A 28000-nucleotide genomic window follows, 5' to 3' on the forward strand; every position below is an offset into this window, starting at 1 on the left:
AGCGGGACCAGCAGCTCACAAGGCTTCCTAAGCATTCCTTACCCGGCTGCTACTTCCCTGGCACTCCTCAGCTTCCATCTGCGAGGGTGAGACTCCGAGGGCAGACCACAGCAAGGAACACGCCACAGCGACCTCCGGGACAGGCCATGGCAGGGAAGCAATGACAGACAAAGGCAGAGAATGTGTGTGTGGCACTGAGAGACCCCGAAGGAGAGGCAACGGCTGGGAATCAGCCAGAGAGAGAGAGAGCCTGTGAGTTACCCAAAGAGAGACCACCAGGACAGACCGCAGCTGGGAATCAGCCAGAGAGAGCGAGAGAGAGCCTGTGAGTGACCCAAAGAGAGATCACCAGGACAGAGAGAGCCTGTGTGTGTGACCCAAAGAGAGATCACCAGGACAGAGAGAGTCTGTGTGAGTGACCCAAAGAGAGATCACCAGGACACAGAGAGTCTGTGTGAGTGACCCAAAGAGAGATCACCAGGACACAGAGAGTCTGTGTGAGTGACCCAAAGAGAGATCACCAGGACACAGAGAGCCTGTGTGAGTGACCCAAAGAGAGATCACCAGGACAGAGAGAGCCTGTGTGTGTGACCCAGAGTAAAACCACCAGGACAGAGAGAGCCTGTGAGTGACCCAAAGAGAGATCACCAGGACAGAGAGAGCCTGTGAGTGACCCAAAGAGAGATCACCAGGACAGAGAGAGCCTGTGTGTGTGACCCAAAGAGAGATCACCAGGACACAGAGAGCCTGTGTGAGTGACCCAAAGAGAGATCACCAGGACACAGAGAGCCTGTGTGAGTGACCCAAAGAGAGATCACCAGGACAGAGAGAGCCTGTGTGTGTGACCCAAAGAGAGATCACCAGGACAGAGAGAGCCTGTGTGTGTGACCCAAAGAGAGATCACCAGGACACAGAGAGCTTGTGAGTGACCCAGAGAGAGATCACCAGGACAGAGAGAGCCTGTGTGTGTGACCCAGAGTAAAACCACCAGGACAGAGAGAGCCTGTGAGTGACCCAGAGAGAGATCACCAGGACGGACCGCAGCTGGGAATCAGCCAGAGAGAGAGCGAGAGAGAGAGAGCCTGTGTATGACCCAGAGAGAGATCACCAGGACGGACCGCAGCTGGGAATCAGCCAGAGAGAGAGAGAGAGCAAGCTTCTGCGTGACCCAGACAGACCTCCAGGACAGACCACAGCGGGGTGGGGGTAAGGAAGATCCGTGGGAGATATGATGGGTATGTGAGGCACAGAGCGAGCCAGAGGCAGAGAGAAGGAAATGCAGTGAGAGGAACACTTAATCCCTTCCTGAAGGCTGCTCCTCCCTCTCGGTTGCCTTTCTTCTTTTCCTGCGTCCCTCCTCTGTCCAGACCCTCTGTGCCCTTCGTGGATTTCTCCTTTCCATGCTGATTTCATTGTGGACCTTTTGATCGAAGGCTATTGCCAGTGCTCCTAGCCATGTCCTCCACCCACTTTTCAAACAGTGCTGGTGAGGTGTGGCGCCTGGGAGCTTCCCTGAACTGCTGGGCCTTTGGAGTGCGAGATCTATAAAGCTCTGTCTTTTCGGTGTGTTGAGTCCATTACACCCCTGGATCTCGAGTTGTGCGCGGGATCTCCGAGCTTCTTCCTGCGTGGCCCTCGCTTCCTCTGCCCGAGTCCATGGCATGTGAATCTGCGGACCCCCGGCACGCGGTTCCCGTTCAGCCCTCCACGGTGAGTGCCCCCGTTCACCACCGTCCGGGGAGACGGACCCTTGTGCCCGGGCTTGTCCGGGTGCCCTAGGATCACAGCAGGAGTGCCGCCGCGATGCTGCATCATGCCAGGCGCCACCTTCTGGACGGGGTGAGAATGGAGGTGCCCGGGGAGCCGGGAGTGATCCTCAGCGCGTACCGCCTGGGAGAGCAGTGCTGCACCCAGACGGAGCAGGCAGAGGTAGGTGTGTAGGTGTGTCTGTGTGTGTGTGTGTAGAGCCTGTAGACTTCACGCGTGTGACATGGGGCTCATTGCTTCTGCGGGTACTGAAGCCTGCAGTGTATATGTGTGGCTGCGATGCGGGCTTGGTGTGTGTGTGTTTATTTGCCGTCCACGCGTGACATGGCCACTAGTCTTAGTGTATGTGCGGGACTGCTGACGAGCGAGGCGCAGCCCATACCGTTGCCCCGAATTCAGTGATTCTTGGGGCTTAGCATGAGCAGCACGTTGCCAAACGGCTGGTATTTGCTAGCCTGGCTAGTACATACTTCAGAAGGCTGGCTGCCGGCAGGTTGCCTTGTAGGGATGGGGGAAAGGGGAAAACGCGCACAGATAGCTCGTAGAGAGGAAGTTAGGGTAAGAGAGAGTCACGGGCAGCTTACAGGGAGGGAGGGGAGGAGAGTGGGCCATTGTAAGGAAGACAGCAGGATGGCTACTAATCCAGTTGCCCACCAGCCTCCCTCGAGCAACAGAGATGGTGACCAAAAAATAGCTCTTCTCCTCTCCTTCCACTCCCTCAGCTCGTTCACCTCTCCCCACTGACCCCCCCCCCGGAATCTATTTTCTTCTCCCTGCTCTCCCCCCCCCCCCCCACCGCAAGTAAAGCCCACCCAGCTCCTTCCCCTCCATCGTCGACGCCTCGACCGTAGAAGAGGCCACACGGCTCGTGCCGCGCCAGAAGGAAGAGAGTCCGGGTACATGTAAGGAGCTGGGGAGGGAGGCAGGGAAGGAGCCCGAGGGTCCCGGTGACCGAGATCCTGTTTCCCCAAGTCCTGGACGCCGCCGCCGGCGCCCCCTCAGCACGCGCGCGCGCTGGCGCGTTTCCGTGCATCCGAGCGTGCGGAAGGGAAAACCCTGGGCCTTTGACTACAACCACAGCTACTGTTGTGTTGCAAAGCAGGAAGTGGAGCCGACTGAACCGGTTTTGCCCGTGAATTTGTTTTTCCTGTTTCAGACGGGCAGCCCTGACGCAGACGGATTATAGCAAAAGCTTTTCTCTTCCCTCGCGCCTCCCCCCCCCCCTCCCTCACAGGAAGGAAGACCGGGCCGGATCTGGCTAAACCAGGGCCCTCCTGCTCCCTCTTTCAGAGAGAGAGAGAGGGACCACACAGCCGCCTCCTGCCAGGACAGAGGGGGGGGAGGGGGGGCCTTGGACCCAGTCACCTCCTTTCCTCCCTTGCTTTCGCTCCTCTCTCTCCACACCTCCCTGCTTCTCCTCTCGTAGGGAGGGAGGGAGGAATGAGAGGAGAGGGAGAGAGAGCAGGGGCACCGATAGCTTGGGAAGGGAAGGGGAGGAGGAGGTGAGAGAGAGGTAGGGGGCAGAGTGCAGGGAGGGAGGATGGGGGGAGAAGGGAATTGACAGCTTCCAGAGAGGGAGGTAGGAAGGTAAGAGAGGGGGGGGACCTTGAGAGCTTGTAGGGTTGGGAGGGAAGGGGTATTAATGGTAGGGGGGAGGAGGGTGGCATTGGTTGCTTGTAGGAAGGATGGAGGAGGGGAAAGGGGTCATTGACAGGTTGTAGGGAGGGGGAAGGGAACGGGGCAGAGGGGATGCATTGATAGCCTAAAGAGCAGGAAGAGGGGGCAGGATAGGTGAGGGGGGGGAGAACCAAGCTTCAGGTTAAGCCAGGGGGCAGTTTGTGCTTTCTTTGCAGCAGCCCCCACCCCCCCCCACCCCCCCCCACACACACTTTGGCAGATGAAGGTGTTCGCTGGGTTTGGGGGCTGCTTGTACGCCGGGCCGGAGGGGCCTCTGTCCCGCAGCACCTGGTACTGCCTGCCGGCGAAGGTGAGTAACTCCGGCACAGCCCCCCCTGATTCCTCATACGGGATCCACCTCGAGTCATCTGGAAAAACTGGCTCCGGCACGCGAGCTCCGTACACCAGATCGGTCCCCCTGGGGGGGGGGGGGGGCATGCGAATGGGGATCTCACGCTGGCCCCCTCTCTCTCTCTCTCTCTCTCGCTTTCAGGCTCCGCTATGCTTGACCGAGGAGGCAGTGGAAGGCGCGATTTACACGGTGGCGACTCGCCCGACGGCGCAGGCCTCGCACGCAGGGCGCTCAGGTGCAGGGGTGAGTGTGGACAGAAAGCAAGACCCGGGCCAGCATAAGAAGAAGCGGGTCAGATTGCAAATCCCCCTCCCCGATCAATAACCATCTCCTTCTTAAATCTCCAGTGACCCCCCCCCCCCTTTATACCCAGGACACAGGGAAGTCACACACCTACCTCCGAATACCTTCCTGATCAATGACCCGTCTTCCCTCCCTGAATCCCTCGCGGCCCCTTCGGCCCGGGACACAGGGAGTCGCACACTGCACCATCTCTCGGGGCCCAGCTCAGCTTCCTACTCTGCATTCTCTCTGTGTCTGTGTCTCACAGGAAGAGAGCACAGCCTCTCCCGGCTCTCAGGCCCCTGCTCAGGTTCGGGCATTGAAAGCTGGGACGCTGCAGGCTCTGGTGCTTCACCTCCTGGACGCTTTCAGACTGGGGGATAACTTCTACGTGCCTGCGTTTCTGGCCACCTATCGAACGTTCACCTCCTCAGAGACCGTCCTGCAGCTGCTCCTGGACAGGTGAGAGGCAGGCTGATGGCTGGAGACAGTCTTGCAGCTGCTCCTGGGCAGGTGGGAGGCAGACGAGGCAGCTGGAGACCGCCCTGCAGCTGCTCCTGGGCAGGTGAGAGGCAGACAGATAGTTGGAGACCGCCCTGCAGCTGCTCCTGGGCAGGTGAGAGGCAGACAGATGGCTGGAGACCGTCCTGCAGCTGCTCCTGGGCAGGTGAGAGGCAGACAGACGGCTGGAGACCATCCTGCAGCTGCTTCTGGGCAGCTGGGAGGCAGACAGATAGTTGGAGACCGTCCTGCAGCTGCTCCTGGGCAGGTGAGAGGCAGACAGACGGCTGGAGACCGTCCTGCAGCTGCTCCTGGGCAGGTGAGAGGCAGACAGACGGCTGGAGACCGTCCTGCAGCTGCTCCTGGGCAGGTGAGAGGCAGACAAACGGTTGGAGACCATCCTGCAGCTGCTTCTGGGCAGCTGGGAGGCAGACAGATAGTTGGAGACCGCCCTGCAGCTGCTCCTGGGCAAGTGAGAGGCAGACAGACGGCTGGAGACTGTCCTGCAGCTGCTCCTGGGCAAGTGAGAGGCAGACAGACGGCTGGAGACCGCCCTGCAGCTGCTCCTGGGCAAGTGAGAGGCAGACAAATGGTTGGAGACCATCCTGCAGCTGCTTCTGGGCAGCTGGGAGGCAGACAGATAGTTGGAGACCGCCCTGCAGCTGCTCCTGGGCAGGTGAGAGGCAGACAGACGGCTGGAGACCGTCCTGCAGCTGCTCCTGGGCAGGTGAGAGGCAGACAGACGGCTGGAGACTGTCCTGCAGCTGCTCCTGGGCAGGTGAGAGGCAGACAGATAGTTGGAAACCATCCTGCAGCTGCTCCTGGGCAAGTGAGAGGCAGACAGATAGTTGGAGACCATCCTGCAGCTGCTCCTGGGCAAGTGAGAGGCAGACAGATAGTTGGAGACCATCCTGCAGCTGCTCCTGGGCAGGTGAGAGGCAGACAGACGGCTGGAGACTGTCCTGCAGCTGCTCCTGGGCAGGTGAGAGGCAGACAAACGGTTGGAGACCATCCTGCAGCTGCTCCTGGGCAGCTGGGAGGCAGACAGATAGTTGGAGACCGCCCTGCAGCTGCTCCTGGGCAAGTGAGAGGCAGACAGACGGCTGGAGACTGTCCTGCAGCTGCTCCTGGGCAAGTGAGAGGCAGACAGACGGCTGGAGACCGCCCTGCAGCTGCTCCTGGGCAAGTGAGAGGCAGACAAATGGTTGGAGACCATCCTGCAGCTGCTTCTGGGCAGCTGGGAGGCAGACAGATAGTTGGAGACCGTCCTGCAGCTGCTCCTGGGCAGGTCAGATAAGGAAACAGAGATGATCTTGAAGCTACTGATGGACAGATGAGAGCCCCCCACCCCAGTGAGGAAGATGTGTCAATGTGACAGGGAGGGAGGGAGGCCGGTCAGGTGACTGACTCATGTAGGTTGAAGAGATTGGCTGATGCAGGTAGGTGAGATGCACAGACTGACCTGAATTTACCAGACACAAAATTCTCTCAACATAAATTTTAATTTTTTTTAGATTAGAAAATGAAGAGCCAGAGAGACATGAGAAAGGAAACCCCAGGCAGAGGAAGAGGCGAGACCTTCACAGGTGAGTGAGAGCCCAAAGAGGGAAGGGGAGGGAAGCAAGGAGATAGGGAGGAGAGGAGAGGAAATGTCTTCACATGTGAGTGCGAGCCTGCTGAGGGGAGAGGAGAAAGCAGAGGTGACAGAAGGGAGAGGAGCGATCTTCACAGAGAAAAGAGAGTGACTACCTCAGAAGCGAGGAGGAGGAGAGAGAGGCGGGACACGATTGAAGAGGGAAAGGGAGGGAAGCAAGGAGATAGGGAGGAGAGGAGAGGAAATATCTTCACATGTGAGTGCGAGCCTGCTGAGGGGAGAGGAGAAAGGAGAGGTGACAGAAGGGAGAGGAGCGATCTTCACAGATAAAGAGAGTGACTACCTCAGAAGCGAGGAGGAGAGAGAGGCGGGACACGATTGAAGAGGGAAAGGGAGGGAAGCAAGGAGATAGGGAGGAGAGGAGAGGAAATATCTTCACATGTGAGTGCGAGCCTGCTGAGGGGAGAGGAGAAAGGAGAGGTGACAGAAGGGAGAGGAGCGATCTTCACAGAGAAAAGAGAGTGACTACCTCAGAAGCGAGGAGGAGAGAGAGGCGGGACACGATTGAAGAGGTAGTCCTGTTGGATTTCAATAAATCCGGGCCCTTGTGCTCCCCATACCCATTTCTCTCCTAGTAGGCCTCCTCCCTCGCTCCCTCTCTCTGTCCGTCTGTCTGCTAGCGCTCTTAGCTTTCTATCAATCTGTTCCACCCCCCCCACCACCGCATCCAACCATGCGGTGTCACCCCTCTCCCCACACACATTTATAATAATACTAGATTGTACATGAAAGAGACATCCTTAGGTTACAAAAAAGAAATCACTTACGGCGACGACATGATGTATATTTACATGCATTGCTGTGGTGCCAACCAGAAAACCCTGCAAAACAGACTCTTGGAACCCATAGGGTAGTTGGCCTATGGCAGCGTGGTTAGGTGTATTTATTTATTTAAAAAATATTTGTTACCTTCCGCTCCAATGATCGTAGCAGGGTACAGATAAGATATACATCAAAAGTCATAGGCTTGGCCCTCAGAAAGCCATAAGTACACTGAATTACAATTACAATATACTAAGTGTCCCAGATCAAAAACAACACTAACTGCCAGCACTCAAAAAACAAGAAGCTACCTATGAAAGGGCAACCCTCCAAATATTACACCAGGCCCTAAAACACCAATACACCTCCTATTAGGAAAACAGCAAGCCAGGCTGCGATAGATCCCCACACGGACACTACACTCCAGCAGAACACCTCCTCACCTTGTTCACACATGCTGAACTCAGACACATCCTTACCAAACACTGAATAGAGAGACCATAAAGTATAAACAGAAACATGCAGACAAAAACTGAACCAGAAACCACAACAAGCCAGATTCTGTATGCAGTGCCACTAATGGAAAAAGAAAAACATCGCCATTCCTCATAATACACCAAACAATAAAATCAAGAAATATAAATCATAATAGTAAAACCATACTAAAAAAATAAGATATATTTCAACAAACTGACAAAAAGAACATCCAATAATTAAAAAAATCATCTCTATCCATTTCCAAATGTCAATAAACTATTTCAAAACAGCTGATACATCAAACAACTCCCAATAATTAAAACAAATAAGGATTTTCCATACCTGGGAAATGTTGATTTCCAGATGACCTGAGATTGTCATGGATTAGCAGGGAGAGGGCTGGAGGTTGTTGTATACTTGCTCAATCATATACACATACACATGCTTGTTTCGCTATCGCATGTTCAATAATACACACAAACACACACACACGCATTTGCTCACTCCCTGTCTCTCATGCTCAATCATATACACACATTTACTCGCTCGTTCAGTCACTCTCATGTGCTCACACATGAGAGTGACACACACACATACTCTCATGCACTCGCGCTTGCTCAGTCATATACATGCTCATATGCTCTTTCACATGCTCAATCATACACACACATGCTCATACATTTGTTCACATGTTCAATCGTTCACACACACTCGTATGCTCTCTCTAATGCATGCTCAATTTTATGTACACTCATGCTTTTCTCTCTCATGCTCAAGTATACACACACTCATAGACTGTCACATGCTCAGTCATACATGGTCACATATGCTTACATGCTCATACACACACCATTCATATGCTGCCCCTAACATATTAAATCCTAGACATACATACGTATATGCTTTCACATGTTCAATATACAGTCCTACTCTGTCTCACATGCTTAATTATATACACACAGACAGACATAGGTTGATCCCTGTCTCTCACATGATCAGTCACTCACACACATCCATTCATATGCTGCCCCTTACATGTTAAATCATACACATACATACGTATATGCTTTCACATGTTCAATAACATACAGTCATACTCTCTCTCACATGCTTAATCCTATACACACAGACAGACACAGGTTGATCCCTGTCACTCACACACATCCATTCATATGCTGCCCCTTACATGTTAAATCATACACATACATACGTATATGCTTTCACATGTTCGATATACAGTCCTACTCTGTCTCACATGCTTAATTATATACACACAGACATAGGTTGATCCCTGTCTCTCACACGATCAGTCACTCACACACATCCATTCATATGCTGCCCCTTACATGTTAAATCATACACATACATACGTATATGCTTTCACATGTTCAATATACAGTCCTACTCTGTCTCACATGCTTAATCCTATACACACAGACAGACATAGGTTGATCCCTGTCTCTCACATGATCAGTCACTCACACACATCCATTCATATGCTGCCCCTTACATGTTAAATCATACACATACATACGTATATGCTTTCACATGTTTAATATACAGTCCTACTCTGTCTCACATGCTTAATTATATACACACAGACAGACATAGGTTGATCCCTGTCTCTCACATGATCAGTCACTCACACACATCCATTCATATGCTGCCCCTTACATGTTAAATCATACACATACATACGTATATGCTTTCACATGTTCAATAACATACAGTCATACTCTCTCTCACATGCTTAATCCTATACACACAGGGGTCAGGAGCGTGGACCGAGCTACTCTGCATTGCCGGTGTGGTAGAGAGCGATGTTTTTCACGGCCCCGCAGGCAGCGCTGCTGTACAATACTGGGGCGGGGCGGGGCGGGGAGCAGGCGCGCGCGAAGGCTTTTTCGTGGCCCCGCTCTTCATTTCCGGGGCGGGGCGGGGCGGGGTCAGGCGCGCGGGCCCCGCTGCACGAGGGAAGAGAGGCGATGGAACGTGTTCACGGCCGCACAAACCGCGCCAGTGCAGGGGAGAGGCCGATAGTTTTCACACGGCAGGCATCCCGGGCATAGAGAGAATGAAGACACGAGAGGCGAAACAGGGTGGGAAGGAGAGACAGCTCTTCTCGTGGAAGGAGGAGCTAGAGCAGCTTTTCAGCCTGAGAGAGGCAGCGGTTCTGCTGGACAAGTGACAGTGACACAAGGTAACCTTATAGATTCTAACAGGACGGGTGACAGTGACACAAGGTAACATTATAGAATTGGGATACAGTGAGATTGTAACAGGACGGGTGACAGTGACACAAGGTAACATTACAGAACAGGGATACAGTGAGATTCTAACAGGACGGGTGACAGTGACACAAGGTAACATTATAGAACTGGGGTACAGCGAGATTGTAACAGTATGGGTGACAGTGACACAAGGTAACATTATAGAACTGGGATACAGTGAGATTCTAACAGGACGGGTGACAGTGACACAAGGTAACCTTATAGAACTGGGGTACAGCGAGATTGTAACAGGACGGGTGACAGTGACAAGGTAACATTGTAGAACTGGGATACAGTGAGATTGTAACAGGACGGGTGACAGTGACACAAGGTAACATAGAATTGGGATACAGTGAGATTGTAACAGGACAGGTGACAGTGACACAAGGTAACATTATAGAATTGGGATACAGTGAGATTGTAACAGGACAGGTGACAGTGACACAAGGTAACATTATAGAATTGGGATACAGTGAGATTGTAACAGGACGGGTGACAGTGACACAAGGTAACATTATAGAACTGGGATACAGTGAGATTCTAACAGGACGGGTGACAGTGACACAAGGTAACATTATAGAACTGGGATACAGTGAGATTGTAACAGGACGGGTGACAGTGACAAGGTAACATTGTAGAACTGGGATACAGTGAGATTCTAACAGGACGGGTGACAGTGACACAAGGTAACATTATAGAACTGGGATACAGTGAGATTGTAACAGGACGGGTGACAGTGACACAAGGTAACATTATAGAACTGGGATACAGTGAGATTCTAACAGGACGGGTGACAGTGACACAAGGTAACATTATAGAATTGGGATACAGTGAGATTGTAACAGGACGGGTGACAGTGACAAGGTAACATTGTAGAACTGGGATACAGTGAGATTCTAACAGGACGGGTGACAGTGACACAAGGTAACATTATAGAACTGGGATACAGTGAGATTGTAACAGGACGGGTGACAGTGACACAAGGTAACATTATAGAACTGGGATACAGTGAGATTCTAACAGGACGGGTGACAGTGACACAAGGTAACATTATAGAACTGGGATACAGTGAGATTCTAACAGGACGGGTGACAGTGACACAAGGTAACCTTTTAGATTCTAACAGGACGGGTGACAGTGACACAAGGTAACATTATAGAATTGGGATACAGTGAGATTGTAACAGGACGGGTGACAGTGACAAGGTAACATTGTAGAACTGGGATACAGTGAGATTCTAACAGGACGGGTGACAGTGACACAAGGTAACATTATAGAACTGGGATACAGTGAGATTGTAACAGGACGGGTGACAGTGACACAAGGTAACATTATAGAACTGGGATACAGTGAGATTGTAAGGATGGGTGACAGTGACACAAGGTAACATTATAGAACAGGGATATAGTGAGATTGTAACAGGACGGGTGACAGTGACACAAGGTAACATTATAGAACTGGGATAAAGTGAGATTCTAACAGGACGGGTGACAGTGACACAAGGTAACATTATAGAACAGGGATATAGTGAGATTCTAACAGGACGGGTGACAGTGACACAAGGTAACATTATAGAACTGGGATACAGTGAGATTGTAACAGGACGGGTGACAGTGACACAAGGTAACCTTATAGAACTGGGATACAGCGAGATTCTAACAGGACGGGTGACAGTGACACAAGGTAACATTATAGAACTGGGATACAGTGAGATTGTAAGGATGGGTGACAGTGACACAAGGTAACATTATAGAACAGGGATATAGTGAGATTCTAACAGGACGGGTGACAGTGACACAAGGTAACCTTATAGAACTGGGATAAAGTGAGATTCTAACAGGACGGGTGACAGTGACACAAGGTTACATTATAGAACAGGGATATAGTGAGATTGTAACAGGACGGGTGACAGTGACACAAGGTAACATTATAGAACTGGGATACAGTGAGATTCTAACAGGACGGGTGACAGTGACACAAGGTTACATTATAGAACAGGGATATAGTGAGATTGTAACAGGACGGGTGACAGTGACACAAGGTAACATTATAGAACTGGGATACAGTGAGATTCTCACAGGACGGGTGACAGTGACACAAGGTAACATCACTGTTGGGATACAGTGTGACAGTGATACAATATAACATATCACAGCACCATAGCATGAAAGACAGAGAGATGCTAAAGCCAAAAGTGAGCCAATAAAGCCGAGTTTTACTAGGAGGGGGATCAGGATTTAATAACCAGAGTAGAAAGTCCTGGATGGGGGCTGTGAGGCAGAGCCCTGATTCTCCTCTTGAGCCCACACAGAGAGTCTTCCCTGCCTGGCCAGAGAAAAAACTGTTAAAAGTGAGGTTCAGCCGCCACTGGTACCTGTTCTCCAGTAGCAGCAGGGACCGTGGGCAGATTTTCTTTTCTTCCACATATCTTTGGGAGGGGCAAGAGGATCCTTGGGAAAGTTAATAAAATGGAGGTGTTCCCCCCCCCCTCGTTTGATTTTCCATTTGCTCCAGTCTGTTAGAAAGAAGTTGATTTTCTGTAAGCGAAACTTTCCAGAACCAGTTTGAAAGTCTCACGTGCTTTTTTTTTATTTTATTTTTTTTTTTTGCTGCACTGCTTTCGCATTCCAACATCTTCCCCCGGACTCCATAACGTTTGCTCTTCTCAGCACCGGATTTATGTGGGCCGAGAAATTATTATTAAGATGCTCAATAGCCTTCCTAATAATTCCAAGCAGATAAGGAAAATAGAAAGAGCGGCATCAACCATGCACAGACATTTCCCCCATTTGGATCCCCCCCCCCCCCAATGACATCGCTTTGGTGCCTCCTGTTCTATCCTTCTGAAGGTGGGGTCTCCAGAACTGTACTCAGTATCCCAGTGAGGTCTCACCAGGGACCTATACAGGGGCAGCATCACCTCCCTTTTTCTGCTGAACCTTCCTCTCCCTGTGCGGCCATGCGCCCCTCTGGCTTTTACCCTCGCTTTATCCACCTGTTTGGCCACCTTAAGATCATCAGACGCGATCCCCCCCAGATCCCCGCTCTTCCTTGGTGCTTAGAAGAATTTCACCTCCAATGCTGCACCCTAAATGCTTTACTCTGCATTTCCTAGCATTAAATCTTAGCTGCCGGACCTTAGACCATTTCACTCTGCTCCTCGCTTACCCACCACTGTGCTTATCCCCTCCCCCTTCTTTCATATCCCATCTCTCCATTCTCCCCATGCGGGCGGTTTCCAGGCTGTCCTCGCTCACCCTCGGGGACAGAGAGGTGAGTGAGCTGCTTCTGGTATGGCCTGCAAGGGAAAGGAGTAGGAGAACTGCTGGAGAGGGTAAGTATAGGTGGCTTTTTAAGTTCATTTTTCTTGATTGACTACTATTTTAATTATTGGGTAGTATGTGATGTGTCAGCTGTTTGAAATATTTTATTGGTGTTTGGTAAAGCTTTCAAAATGTGCATGAGTCTTTAATGATTGGATATTCTATTCATCAGCTGTTTTGAAATTATTTTATTAGTATGATTCTACTATTATGATTCATGATTTATATATCTTGATTTTATTGTTTCATGAGGAATGGTGACATTTTTGTTTTTCCATTGTTGCACTGTATAGAGTCTGGCGTGTCTGCACATTTCTATTTATGCTTAATGTGGCTTTATTTTGTATTTGGTGGGGTTTGTGTTCTGCATGCAAAGACTGAGATGAAGCATTCTTTTAGCATGTGGTTTCTCTGTAGGGATCTGTGGTAGCTTGGCCTGTTCTGTTTTCCTGATAGGAGGTGTATTGCTATTTTAGATTCTGGTGTAATATTTGGGGTATTCTTTTTCATAGGTGGGGTTGTTGTTCTTTGAGTGGCAGATAGTACTGTGTTGATACGGGAGGACCATGCCGAAACATATCACAATAAGTACGATGCCATGTGAATTCCAAGATGCAAAGTTTTCTTGTTGGCATCACAACAGTGCATGAAATTATCACAATAACGTGTATAGGAATTTTACCTCAGAATGTCACTTTTCATGTAAAATATGTTATAAATGCATCATAGGGTGCCTGTGCACAGCAGCAACGCTCCCCCCATCCCCCAAAGTACCCCTGCAGGAAGTCTTTAATGCTGGTATGTGCTTGAAATAATTGAGGTAAAAGGTTTTAAAGTTTCACGCAGGATGCGTAATGGCTGTTGCAGACCACTTAGAAAGCCATTGTAGGGTGCAGTAGATGGCGTTATTTATCAATAAGAAAACAACTAGTAGGTCTCAGACCTGCATGCTTACAGCCCACCCATGTTAACCTTCTGCCCACCCAAAAAAATCAACTCTGGCTCCGCCACTGACTCCATGTGTCCAGCTGTCCCTGCTCTCTCTCTCTCTGTATCCATTTTTCCTGGTGCTCACCCAGCCACGCTCCTTGTCTCTCTGTCCTAGCGCTGCCTCCACCGTCTTCTGCTCCTGGATGGACGGGTACCCGGAGGATTTCCAGGGACCACACCCAGACGCTGCGCTCCTGGACCGGCTGGCTGCCTACATGAGGCGGGAATTCGGGGAGGAACAGAGGCGCTCCCTGCTGCAGACGCTGAAGGCGATCCGTGCAGGGGGGAACGGTAAGAGGGGACCGGAGGGGAGAGGTCGGCGTCCGCCCCCAGGTCCCATGCTGGTTTAGGCGCGGGATACGTGCCTCGCTGGGTCTGGTGGGTTGCCCGGGTGCCTGTCTTTCCATGTCCGTGGGCCGCATGCATGCGTCTCTGTATTTGTGTGTCGCGTGTCTGTCCTTGCCTCTGTGTATCTTGTCCCCGTGTGTTGCACATGTTTGCATGCGTTACAAGTGTGCCTGTGTATCTGCGTTACATATAGGTCAGTCTGTGCGTGCCACGCGTGTTTCTCTATATCTGCGTTACATGTGTGTGCGTCTCTCTCTGTTCAGAGTCCAGTCTGCAGTGCCCCCTATCCTCCCTCTCTCCTCTCCACAGAGCAGCGCCTGGATGCGGTGTCAGTGCCGCTGGAGGTGAACGAGGCGCCGGCGGACGTGCTGGATATCCTGACGTTCCTGGCGGATCACGTGGCTGTGCAGCTCACACTGCTGGAAGCGGTGAGACCACGTCTGATGGGGGGGGGGGGGGTTCCTAGGGAGAGCATAATGATCCCCCCCCCTCACTAATGGAAGGAAAGAGAGGAGCCCCCCAGATCTTCAGAGGGAAGGCAGGGAGAGAAGAGATTCCTAGCCTCAGAGCGTAGATGAGTGGATGTGAGCGTCCAGTCCCTTCAGACCAAGGGTCCATTGAGCCCTTGTCTGGGGATAAGTCTATGACCAGGGTAGGGGGGGGAGCACATGATTTTCCTGTGGACATAAACCGCTCCTCGCTACAGGACTTTGTAATAATCTGATCCCTCCCGTTGCTCCTCACGCCCCTGGCAGGATCTCTTCCAGAAGGTGGTCCCCTACCAGTGCCTGGGCTCGGTCTGGTCGCAGCGGGACAAGAAGGGGAAAGAGCGCCTGTGCCCCAGCGTGCGGGCCACCGTGCTGCAGTTCAACAAGCTGGCCAAGGCCGTGATCAGCTGCTGCCTGTGCGGCGCCCGGCTGCGGCCTCAGCAGCGAGCTCGCATCTTCGAGAAGTGGATTAAGGTGGCCGAGGTGAGCCGGGGAAGGAAGGAAGGAAGGGGGGGAAATGGCAGGCGGCTTGGACGCCGTGACGGGGGCGCCCTCTCAACTTTCCCCCCACCCTCCGCTTGTTCATCGGGCTCCGTCCCTCACGTGAGAAATCCGCGCCGGCTCCCCCCCCCCCCCGCCGAGACTCGGCGTCCCGCCTCTTAAACGCGGGCCGGTCCGGGTCGCGAATACCCGGCGGATCCCGTAAGGTTAGATCCCGTATCTCCTTTTTTTTTTTTTTTTTAAACCCCGCCGCGCTCGCCGCCCCCAACCGCGTCCCCTGGCGACGGATTCTGCAGCTCGATCGTGCGCTTTCTGCGATCTATTTCAGATCTGCTGGTTGTTAGGAGCGTCCTCTTGCTTTAGTAGTATTTGCAAGGGTAAACAATCGTCCTTTATTGATCCGTTCCACACCGCCCCCCCCCCCCCGCTCGGGAATTTATAAACTTCCGTCGCGTCCCCTCTCGGCCGTTCTCTTCTCCGAGCTGAAGAGTCCTTAAACCTGCGCGGCCTCTCGACATGAGGAGAGACGTCCCATCCCCCTTCATCATTTTTCCCTCCCTCCTTTCCTCCCTGTTTCTATCCTTCTCTTTCCCTCCTTTACCAGTTTCTCTGATTTCTTTTTTTTTTTTTCCCTTTCTCTCTCCACCCTAGGAGTGTCGGGCGCTGAAGAATTTCTCCTCCCTCTACGCCATCGTCTCAGCCCTGCAGTCCAACGCCGTCCACCGACTGAAGAGGACCTGGGAGGAGACGTCAAGGTGAAGAGGAAAGTCCCACCCTTTAACCCCGGGCCTGGCATCCTCTCTCTCTCTTAGGGGGCGATTTCATTTAATTTACTCACCGCAGGGGTCAGACTCTGCCTGCCTTAAGAGTTTCCCAGCCTCTTCCCAGGGAAGACGGTCGGGCGAGGTCAGAGGGTTAAAGAGAGGGTGGCAGGGGGCGTGCAGTGGGTGGATGGGAGTACAGCAGGCTGGTACAAGAGAATTAACGAGAGGAGACCACAGTTTCTGGAATCCAGTGGATTTACCAGGCCTTATAAATAAACTGAGTACCCTTGGTATGGGCCCTCAAGTGGGGCTAGAATCTGGTTGAGTGGGAGGTGACGAAGGGCAGCGGTAAATGGACTTCACCTCGAGGAGAGAGAGGTGTTACTAGCCTTGTGCTGCCGGAGGGACGGAGCCTTTCCCACATTTCCCCTAAGCCATATTGTGAAAAGACCAGAAGAGGTTCTGTCTTTTTTTTTTTTGTGGCCGATACCAAAATCCGCAACGGGGCAGACAACCCGGGAAGGCGCGGAAAACCCACGAGGAGGGACGAGGGACGGTCTGGAGTCTGACAACTAAGATCTAATGCTTTAAAAAAGAATAAAAAAAATTAAAAAAGGCAGAGTTGTGCATTTGGGCTGCGAATATCCAAGGAACCGGCACAGTACGGGGGGGTGAAATTTTTCTAAGCACGAAAGAAAAAACCAGGATCTGAGTGAGGGCGATCATATCTGATGAACTCAAGGTGGTCAAACAGGTGGACAAGGTGACGGCAAAAGGCAGAAAGGCACTTGGGTGCACTGGGAGAGGATTGGATGGCGGAAAAAAAAAAAGGAGGTATAAACACAGGGGATCTCTGAGGGAGTGGCAGGGATGGTAGAGCTGAGCAGTTGGCGTGGATGTGCAGATTAGGTGGGCCCTGTGGTCTCTTGTCTGCCGTCAAGTTTCTAACCCTATGGCCTCGGCCTACCGCCCTTTTGTTAGCTCTCTAGCCTGGGAACCACCGTCCTTCCCTTCGACCCTCCCATCTGAAGTGATGGCGTTTCATCTTTTCTTCCAGTCCAGAACGAGATGAGCTGACATCACAGAGGTTTATAAACGCGGAATGATGAGGTCATAGTGCTAGTGCGCAATCCGATGACGTCAAGAGGGCAGAACAAAGAAAGCCCTTCCTTCTCGGGGGTTTTCCTCCTCCAGGGGCTGCTTCTGGAGGACTCCTAACCCCGCGTCACCTCTTGCCTTCTCTCCCGCAGGGACGCCGTTCGCAGTTACGAAGAGCTGTGCCAGGTCTTCTCAGAAAAGGACAATTACTCGCAGATTCGGGAGCTGCTCTTCAAGGTGAGGGGGGGGGGGGACTCTGGTCGCGATCACGTCGCTCGCTGTGTGGTGGGTGAGGGAGGGTCCTCACGTTCACAAGATTGAGAGGGGGTTTTTTTTGTTTTGTTTATGTGGTTTTTTTTTTTATTCCCAGTCACAGGAAGAAACATTGAAGCCTGCGAGCATTGAGTTGAATTTAAAGAAACAGCAGAAGCATCCCAAGGAACAGAGAGCAGGGGTGAGAGATGGCGAGAGAGAGAAGGGAAAGGGATCAGGGAACAAGGGGCGAGAGAGAGATGGGAGAGGGAACAGAGAAGGGGGGGGGGGTGGGGTGAGAGACTGCGGGAGAGCTGAGACAGGGAGCACAGAGGAGGAAAACAGAGACCATGGGAGAGACGGGTACAGGGAGCAGAGGTTGCGAGACTGTGGGAAAGACAAGGAGAGAGAGAGACAAGCCAAAACGAAAAAAAAAAGGGAGAAATGAAGGGTGAGAGAGACACATGGGAGAGACAGAAAGTGGTGGAGGAAAGGATGAGTGTTATGAGGACAGATACAGGAGGAGAGAGCTCCTCGTGTCCATCTGTCTGTCTCTGTAGGACATCATCCCCGTCACGACCGTCCGCCTGTCTCCGCGGAGCGTCATCCCCACCACGCCGGTCTCTGTCTGGTTTTTGTAGGGGGATGTCGTCGTCGTCGCCGTCGTGACCAGCCTCCACAAGGCTTTTCCTGTCTTTCTTCCCAGGGAGCAGTTCCCTCTATGTCTCTCTCTCTCTCTGCAGGGTGTCGTCCCATACCTCGGCACGTTCCTGAAAGATCTGGTGATGCTGGACACCGCAGCAAAAGACGAGCTGGAGGTGAGGAGGCGCCGCCGGGTCGCTGCCCTCCTGTGTCGCGCGCGCGCGCGTTGCGCCGTGTGATACCTGGAGAGATTACACGCGCACGTCACGCCGCGTGATTACCAGAAGGGTTTAGATATGTGGGGTGGGGGTCCTTCTGCTGACATTCATGGGGGGTGGGGGGCGAAGAGTAGTCACCCCTCCCCCTTGGGTTCTTCTGCTGGTGATTGTAGAAGGCGCAGTGGGGTGGCTTTTTCGGGGATTATGAGATGGGTGATGGGGCCCTTTCCCTGTTGGGGGTGGGCCCCTCTGTTGGTGATTTGGGGAAGGGGAGGAGGGGAGACTATATTCTTATTTAAAAGGGACAAGGATCGGATTGGGGGGGGTCCCTTCTAAATCCTTGTTTAATTCATTTTCTAGAATGGCTACATTAATTTTGACAAACGGCGGAAGGTACGTCTTGTCTATTTCTTTCCAACTTTTTTTTTTTTTCTGTCTTTTATCCTCCCTTTCGCTCCCTCGGAGGCCTCTGCCGCGCTCCCCCACCCCATACAGTACGCCTCGAGCAGCTCAGGAAGCCTTCTTCGGCCTGAGGGCTGGAAGGGGGTGCACCCCCTCCTCGACCAGCAGGAGCCTGCACTGTAGCAGCTGCCATCTTATCCTCCCTCCCAGGGCCTGAGCTCACTACCCTCTGCCTCAGCAGACGGGGGTTATCTGCCCCTATGCGCCTCGGCCTTGGAGCTGAGGCCTGCTTTAGATTCCTGAACCTTTCCTGGCCTGACGAGTTGTTCGTGCGTTAGCAAGTAATAGGGAAAAGTGGTAAAGAGAATACAGAATTACAGCGTACAGAAGAGCAAGGACGGATCCTGGCTCCTGCTGCTGCTGGCTCGTCTCCCTGGTCAGAGAGGACGTCTCTGTTTTAGTGGCAGGATCTCTCTCCTCTTTTCCCCTGGGGGCAGATGGAGTCCTTCCTGCTCATTCTTCTGCAGGAAGCTTCTGATTTATTTTTTTTTTCCTTTCCGGTGCTGGGAAATGCGCGTCTTTGATATCGTTGGTGTTTGCACAGTTCAGGCGGTAATCCCCAGCACCATTAGCCTGGGAGAAGCCAAACTCGGTAGACTGTAGAAGCTCTGCAGGATCAGGCCTGGCTAATAGCCGGAGGAAATGCCTTTCTGCTTGGGGTTTCCAGTTCGGGCTTAAGTCTGCGCATTTCTAATTTACGGTCCCTTGTTCTGTAATTGGTTAGGGTCTGTTTGTGTTCCGAGCGCGACCGAGCTGAGGGACTCTGCTAGCGCGGAGGAATCTGTCGCAGCCTGACTTGGTCTGTTTTCCCAGTAAGCGGGTGTATCGGTGTTCTAGGGTCCGGTGTAATATTTGTACCATTGCCTTTTCCTAGGTGGTGTTCTTGCTGCGTGAGTCCTGGCAGTTAGTGTCATTTTGGTAAGGCGGGTTTGCTGCATAGGCACCGAGTGTGTTTTGTTTTGTTTTGTTTTTTTTTTGCAGGATTTTCTATTGCATCACGAGTGCCTGACAATGCAGAGAGTTGCTGTTGTTATTAAGGGCGATACTAGAATTTGAATATTTTCGTCCTAGTTCTGCTCTGCACCCGTTATTAGGGGTGTGTCTGTTTGCAGAACCGGGGGTGCAAGGTTTCTCTTGGGGTTCTGTCCCATTGTGTGGAGCTTGGGGTTGACGACAGACCTCAGACTTCATTCCCTCGTAGAACTGGCTGAATGATACTTTTGAATAATTTTACTAAACTGGTTTAGGGGTTTCTTTGTTGCGTATCGGGCCCTTCAGACCTTTTTCTTGTTTCATCCCAGGCCATGGGATGTGCAGTCTGGGGCATGTTCTGCTCCTCTTGATTGTTTAGAAAGAATTTGAATTTGGAGAGTGTTTTGGCTTTCTACAAAATGGCAATTATGATCTTTCCGAGTCACCTGTAGGGCCCAGGAGCTGCAGTTTGAAGTAGTTTAAATTTGAGGCCAGGGACAGAATCGAAGGCTCTTTTTAATGTCCATAAAACATCAGGATATTCTCCCCCTGGGGGTGCGTACGGGGCCTTTTTCGTGTACATTAGTCAGTATCAGTAAGGTAGAGATGTGGGCAGGAGCTCGGGTGCTTATGGAGGAAACCAGTAAGACTTCTCCACAGGCTTTTGCTGGTAGCACTCGGTTACTGAGGACACCTCAGAATAATTTGCTAATACTACTGCTGACAAGAGATCCCCTTGAAATTCGGATTAGTGGCATCCATTCCCAGCTTTTAGGGAAGTGCCGGTGCTTCCTGGACTCGTCCACTTGCAGTCTTGGTTTAGCTTCTATCGTGGCCACATTGCTTTTCTGGGCTTAGGTGTCCGGTGGTAGTCCTGGATTTTTCGGTGCTGTTATAGAGGGGTCTGATAATTCTGTGATACTTTCTCCCGGGTGAGGTTTTTTGATCTGGCATGAGACCTTAAGGTTTGATCTTGTTATAGAGGTGCTGGAAGTCCTTGGTCCATATTTTAACATTCTGCATTGCTAAATCAGATTAAGCTTGGGAGTTTAACGCTTCCTTTTCTGTCTCGCTTTCTCTCTACTCTCTGTAATGGGTCACTCAGTCTCTCTTATCTTTCCCCTCTTACTTTTCTCTTTTCTGAAGCCTGGGATTTGGACATTGGGGGGGGTTTTCTATTCTCCTGTTCTTGTGTTTCTTTTCTCCGGAAGGAGTTTGAAATCTTGACTCAGATCCGCCTGCTGCAGTCCATCTGCAAGAACTACGCCTTTGACAGGGACCCGGCCTTCGTGCGCTGGTTCCACGGCCTCCAGCCCCTCAGCGAGGCTGACAGGTGAGTCGACAGGCCCCCCCCCCCCATAACAGAGGCGACATTCACAGGGGGCGTCTCCAGACCCTCACGCACACGGCTGACCCCCGACGAGGAGTGCCAGAATTTTCTGCACAGGCGAGATGCTAACGGGGGGCAAACTCTCCAGATCTTCACCTGCAGGCATGAAACTGGCCAGAGAGCCTTCAACCCTTCATTACACAGAGGCGTGACACTGACAGGGAGGCTCCAGCCCTTTACACACACACACAGGCGTGACACTGACAGGGAGGCTCCAGCCCTTCACACACACACAGACAGACAAAGGCGTGACACTGACAGGGAGGCTCCAGCCCTTCACACACACACAGACAGACAAAGGCGTGACACTGACAGGGAGGCTCCAGCCCTTCACACACACACACACAGGCATGACACTGACAGGGAGGCTCCAGCCCTTCACACACACACACACAGGCGTGACACTGACAGGGAGGCTCCAGCCCTTCACACACACACACACATAGGCGTGACACTGACAGGGAGGCTCCAGCCCTTCACACACACACAGGCGTGACACTGACAGGGAGGCTCCAGCCCTTCACACACACACACAGGCGTGACACTGACAGGGAGGCTCCAGCCCTTCACACACACACACAGGCATGACACTGACAGGGAGGCTCCAGCCCTTCACACACACACACACATAGGCGTGACACTGACAGGGAGGCTCCAGCCCTTCACACACACACAGGCGTGACACTGACAGGGAGGCTCCAGCCCTTCACACACACACACAGGCGTGACACTGACAGGGAGGCTCCAGCCCTTCACACACACACACACAGGCATGACACTGACAGGGAGGCTCCAGCCCTTCACACACACACACAGGCGTGACACTGACAGGGAGGCTCCAGCCCTTTACACACACACAGACAGACACAGGCGTGACACTGACAGGGAGGCTCCAGCCCTTTACACACACACAGGCGTGACACTGACAGGGAGGCTCCAGCCCTTTACACACACACAGACAGACACAGGCGTGACACTGACAGGGAGGCTCCAGCCCTTCACACACACACAGGCGTGACACTGACAGGGAGGCTCCAGCCCTTTACACACACACAGGCGTGACACTGACAGGGAGGCTCCAGCCCTTCACACACACACACACACACACATAGGCGTGACACTGACAGGGAGGCTCCAGCCCTTCACACACACACACAGGCGTGACACTGACAGGGAGGCTCCAGCCCTTCACACACACACACAGGCGTGACTGACAGGGAGGCTCCAGCCCTTCACACACACACAGGCGTGACACTGACAGGGAGGCTCCAGCCCTTCACACACACACACACACACACATAGGCGTGACTGACAGGGAGGCTCCAGCCCTTCACACACACACACACACAGGCGTGACTGACAGGGAGGCTCCAGCCCTTCACACACACACACACACAGGCGTGACACTGACAGGGAGGCTCCAGCCCTTCACACACACACAGGCGTGACACTGACAGGGAGGCTCCAGCCCTTCACACACACACACAGGCGTGACACTGACAGGGAGGCTCCAGCCCTTCACACACACACACAGGCGTGACTGACAGGGAGGCTCCAGCCCTTCACACACACACAGGCGTGACACTGACAGGGAGGCTCCAGCCCTTCACACACACACACACACACACACAGGCGTGACTGACAGGGAGGCTCCAGCCCTTCACACACACACACACATAGGCGTGACTGACAGGGAGGCTCCAGCCCTTCACACACACACACACATAGGCGTGACACTGACAGGGAGGCTCCAGCCCTTCACACACACACAGGCGTGACACTGACAGGGAGGCTCCAGCCCTTCACACACACACACAGGCGTGACACTGACAGGGAGGCTCCAGCCCTTCACACACACACACAGGCGTGACTGACAGGGAGGCTCCAGCCCTTCACACACACACAGGCGTGACACTGACAGGGAGGCTCCAGCCCTTCACACACACACACACACACACATAGGCGTGACTGACAGGGAGGCTCCAGCCCTTCACACACACACACACACAGGCGTGACTGACAGGGAGGCTCCAGCCCTTCACACACACACACACATAGGCGTGACACTGACAGGGAGGCTCCAGCCCTTCACACACACACACAGGCGTGACACTGACAGGGAGGCTCCAGCCCTTCACACACACACACACAGGCGTGACACTGACAGGGAGGCTCCAGCCCTTCACACACACACACAGGCGTGACTGACAGGGAGGCTCCAGCCCTTCACACACACACAGGCGTGACACTGACAGGGAGGCTCCAGCCCTTCACACACACACACACACACACATAGGCGTGACTGACAGGGAGGCTCCAGCCCTTCACACACACACACACATAGGCGTGACTGACAGGGAGGCTCCAGCCCTTCACACACACACACACATAGGCGTGACACTGACAGGGAGGCTCCAGCCCTTCACACACACACACAGGCGTGACACTGACAGGGAGGCTCCAGCCCTTCACACACACACACAGGCGTGACACTGACAGGGAGGCTCCAGCCCTTCACACACACACACAGGCGTGACTGACAGGGAGGCTCCAGCCCTTCACACACACACAGGCGTGACACTGACAGGGAGGCTCCAGCCCTTCACACACACACACACACACACATAGGCGTGACTGACAGGGAGGCTCCAGCCCTTCACACACACACACACACAGGCGTGACTGACAGGGAGGCTCCAGCCCTTCACACACACACACACATAGGCGTGACACTGACAGGGAGGCTCCAGCCCTTCACACACACACAGGCGTGACACTGACAGGGAGGCTCCAGCCCTTCACACACACAGGCGTGACACTGACAGGGAGGCTCCAGCCCTTCACACACACAGGCGTGACACTGACAGGGAGGCTCCAGCCCTTCACACACACACAGGCGTGACACTGACAGGAAGGCTCCAGCCCTTCTCACACACACACACACACAGGCATGACACTGACAGGGAGGCTCCAGCCCTTCACACACACACAGGCGTGACACTGACAGGGAGGCTCCAGCCCTTCACACACACACACACACACAGGCGTGACACTGACAGGAAGGCTCCAGCCCTTCTCACACACACACAGGCGTGACACTGACAGGAAGGCTCCAGCCCTTCTCACACACACACACACACAGGCATGACACTGACAGGAAGGCTCCAGCCCTTCTCACACACACACACACACAGGCATGACACTGACAGGAAGGCTCCAGCCCTTCTCACACACACACACACACAGGCATGACACTGACAGGAAGGCTCCAGCCCTTCACACACACACACACACACACACACACAGGCGTGACACTGACAGGAAGGCTCCAGCCCTTCACACACACACAGGCGTGACACGAACAGCGGCTTTGGTGGGAAGGACAATCCAGAATGCAGTGCATGACAAAGCAGCTTAGAACCTGATGGTAGATTAAGGGCCATGAGGCTGGATGGAGGAATGGAGGGAGGCATTTCTGCACTCAAAGACTCAGTGGGAATGAGGAGATTTTTTTTTTTTTATTTGTGGTTGAGTTGATGGCTCCGGCTGCTTTTGGGGGGGGGGGGGGGGGGGGATTTCCGCCTTCCAGACCTGAGCTCTTCGTTGTTGCTTCTGTTTCAGCCACAACCTGTCCTGCGATATTGAGCCACTGCTGGAAACCGTGACACCCACCCGGCCCACGAATCCCACCGTAGTGATCACACACTGCACCGAGTAAGGACTTGGTGGTGGGGGGGGGGATGCGAGGTAGAACCCTGTGTGTGGACTGGGAGGGAAACCCGGGTACAGGGCAAGAGGCCTCTTTCCAGCTTGTGAATCTCTTTGCTTCCCCTGATGCTCCCCCTGTCTCTTTTCTTTCAGCCTGCTGGCCTCCGTTGCTGCCCCCCTCTCGTGGGACAAATCAAGTTCCCCGAAGCTCATCTCCGACTGCGTCTTTGACTTTGCCTGCCTGAGAGCCTCCGAGCAGCAGCAGCTAAAGCCCGTGAACCCGTTGCTGTCCCGCCTGGCGAAGGTAAACCAGGTCCCCGTTTCTGTGAGAGGCCCCGTGCTAGACTGGTTCCTCTCTCCGTGGTGGGGATCTGGACTCTGGAGGTAGGGAGTCATGGGCGACCCATCTCGGCAGTGCTGTGCCTTGCGCAGGCCCTGGAGGTGGGATCTGGAGCTCTTGGCCGGGTGATGGAGTGCGGAGGGGGCAGATCTTTAAATTCGCACATCTCCTGCTATCCAGCTACCCCCCCCCCCCCATAACCACTCTTCTTCCCTTTCCCTCTCATGCTGCAGCAGATGAAATGCCCCTCCGTGTCTTCTTTGGATCAGTTGGGGCTGACACCTCCGGCTCCCGCCCAGCCCACGCCGCCTCCCCTGGCCTCGCTGTCGCCCATTCCGGCTTTCGTGAAGTCCCATCGCCGCTCCGCGTCCTGCGGCTCTGCCTTCCCGTCGCCGCCGGGGCCTGCCTCCTCCTCCCCCCCCCAGGGCGGGGGCTGCGAGTGCCGCATCGTCCGCGTGCGGATGGACCTGGAGAACGGGAATATGTACAAGAGCCTTCTCGTGAGTATCCACACCCCCCCCCCCCCCCCGCTGACCATTCTGTGCATGAGAAGACGAGGATAGGTCTGGGGGAGTCTGGGGCGGCGCCATCCCGCTATGATATACATAACCTAGTTATAGCGCCGTGTCTCCCGCCAGCGGGTCTATCACTGCGATAATGTGCGCGGCCTAGCGCCGTGCTCGTACAACGTCTTCCCCCTCCCCCCGCACGCAGGTGACGAGCCAGGATAAGACGCCGGCTGTGATCGTGAAGGTGTTGGAGAAGCACGGTCAGGACCCGCGGGAAGCTGCCCACTACGAACTGGTGCAGCTCATGCCCGAGGACAGGGGTAAGGACGACGCGGCCGATTCCCGTTCTGTAGGCATGTAGGGGGGGGGGGGGGGGGGGGGCGTGTGCCTGTGTACACGCGGCTAGGCGTGTTGATGCGTGCATCCGTTATCATGCACAGCCCCCGTCAAACACTTTGCCGAAAGGAAAAAAAAAAGTGATGCAAAGGGTTTTGGAACATAGCGCTGAGGACACAGGAAGCCGCAAGGCACGATTCAACACTAAATTAGCCAAAGGCTGCATTTTTTTTTTTCCCCTAAATGAAACAAATCAGTTCCAGCAATCCACGAATAAAATTTTTGTCATTGTGGAGCACAGTAAATGGTGGCAGATAAAGCTACAAACGGCCCAGCAGGTGGCCTAGGGTAGTTAACTGCTACTCCATGCAGCTCAGCCCGACGCTTCCTTACCACATCCCTAGGGATCCTTTCCATTTATCCCATTGCTTTGCCGGATCCCAGGACCGGGGTTTTTTTTTTTTTTTGCAACCCCCCCCCCCCCCCGCATTTATTTAAATATTTGCATGGGTGCTTGGTTATGGCTGTGGAACGAATGCCCGGGTGCATATATAGATACATCTGGGTATGTAACGTAGTGCGCCCAGCCTCTTGCTCTGAACTTGGGAGAAAATCCCCTCTTTATTGGGGAGTTAAACATCACCCTCAGCACAGGGGGCAGAAAACAGAACTGGGACAGATACAGAGGGCACCGGCGGTGGGGTCGGGAGTACTAGATTTACAGCTGTAAATGTGTACAGGGCTAAACACATACACACACCACACACAATATTTTCTCCTCTCATTCCCTGCAGAGCTGAGCATTCCCCGCACCGCCAACGTCTTCTACGCCATGAGCGCCGCCAACCAGGACTTCCTGCTGCGAAAGAAGGGCAGCGGGGCCCCCGCGCAGCCCGCGTCTCGGCCGGCTCCTGCACGGCACCGGAGCGAGCCCAGCGCCACCTTCCCCAAAATCAAATCCCGAGGTCTGCGCCTTGCCCGCGCCCTCTTCTGAGAGCGGGGAACTGGGTCTCCCCAACCCCCCCCCCCCACAACAGACTCCTAAGCCGAAGGGGGGGGGGGGGGGGGGGAGGGGGGCCAGCCTTGGCCGGGTGCCACCTCTCAGGGTTCGGCTGCGGCCGCCGAAACGTGGGCGGGAGCCCAGCGCCCGTTAAGAAAAACGGATTCGGATCCGGCGGGGGAGCTCCAGCGGGAAACGCGAAGCAGCCGGCCCTTCGGGTTCCCAAAGTTAAAGTTCTCACCCCCCCCCTTAAGATAAGGACTTCGGGGCCCAGATCCGGGTCACTTCAGCCAGGCCGGGATGTGACCTGCGGCAGTCTTTTAACTCCCGCCTACCAAGGATCCAAGGCTTGCGCGGGAAGCGAAGAAGAAATCTGCTTCTGGGTCGTTTAAGGGCCTTGGTTCAGGGGGACCTGCAGGCCCGAGAGGACGAAGGGAAGCAATGCGGGGATAATACAGAACTTTACAGGACGTCAGCCCGCTCCATTGCCTGGGAGCGCCTAAGGGCGACAGCAGCGTGACCGACCCTGCTGTGTGTTATAAAGGGGGAGGGAAAGAGGGGCAGCCGTGTTTGTGTCTATTGCATGCACTAGTTCTCATCTCTCCAACTCACTTATTGTGCCTGCAATTTTGTAAAAAAAAAAATATGTATGTATGTATTTTAGATATTTTCTATAAATCAGCATTTTTCTAATTGATAAGGAATGGGAGAGTGTCCCTTTCCAGTAAGGGTGGGAGGGCTTAGGCCTGTGCTGGGAGGAACTATAATTATAGGGCGGGGGCAATGGATTCAGGAGTAAATCCACAGCCCTCCCCCCCCCCTCCCTTCCTCAGGTCAGCAGCACCGGGGCTCACAGCCCCAACCAGCCTTGCCCTCTGCTAACACTATGAATAAAACACTAGCGGGTAAGCGGACAC

At 53.5% G+C, this 28000-nt stretch overlaps 1 protein-coding gene across 6 annotated transcripts; it reads left to right on the top strand.

Annotated features, from left to right (window-relative positions):
- The first annotated feature begins 21 nt into the window (after positions 1-21).
- On the top strand, positions 22-27997 carry RGL2 (ral guanine nucleotide dissociation stimulator like 2). 6 transcript variants are annotated; one of them, XM_029585559.1, is made up of 18 exons: positions 22-1929; positions 3938-4039; positions 4347-4540; positions 6094-6165; positions 14171-14346; positions 14713-14831; positions 15159-15374; positions 16044-16147; positions 17407-17491; positions 17625-17708; positions 18250-18324; positions 18727-18759; positions 21012-21133; positions 24812-24904; positions 25052-25202; positions 25475-25738; positions 25953-26067; positions 26878-27997. In XM_029585559.1, the coding sequence occupies exons 1-18, from the start codon at positions 1804-1806 to the stop codon at positions 27075-27077; spliced, it is 2331 nt and encodes a 776-aa protein (XP_029441419.1). In that variant the 5' UTR covers positions 22-1803; the 3' UTR covers positions 27078-27997. The 6 variants fall into 6 exon arrangements, with proteins under 6 accessions (XP_029441419.1, XP_029441423.1, XP_029441418.1 ...); XM_029585558.1 differs by having other exon boundaries at positions 23-1929; positions 25472-25738; XM_029585561.1 differs by lacking the exon at positions 22-1929 and adding an exon at positions 3520-3754 and having other exon boundaries at positions 25472-25738.
- The last annotated feature ends 3 nt before the right edge of the window (positions 27998-28000 follow it).

This window comes from Rhinatrema bivittatum, chromosome 19 (assembly GCF_901001135.1).
Source record: "Rhinatrema bivittatum chromosome 19, aRhiBiv1.1, whole genome shotgun sequence".
In the NCBI taxonomy this organism is placed as follows: Eukaryota; Metazoa; Chordata; class Amphibia; order Gymnophiona; family Rhinatrematidae; genus Rhinatrema; species Rhinatrema bivittatum.

What these genes read in the sequence shown, in the direction of transcription:
- RGL2 (XM_029585558.1), top strand. Translation starts at nt 1,804, where the DNA reads ATGCTGCATCATGCCAGGCGCCACCTTCTGGACGGGGTGAGAATGGAG. An exon ending in CCCAGACGGAGCAGGCAGAG is followed by an intron (nt 1,930 to 3,937) that starts GTAGGTGTGTAG and finishes TCTCGCTTTCAG; the next exon opens with GCTCCGCTATGCTTGACCGA. An exon ending in CAGGGCGCTCAGGTGCAGGG is followed by an intron (nt 4,040 to 4,346) that starts GTGAGTGTGGAC and finishes TGTGTCTCACAG; the next exon opens with GAAGAGAGCACAGCCTCTCC.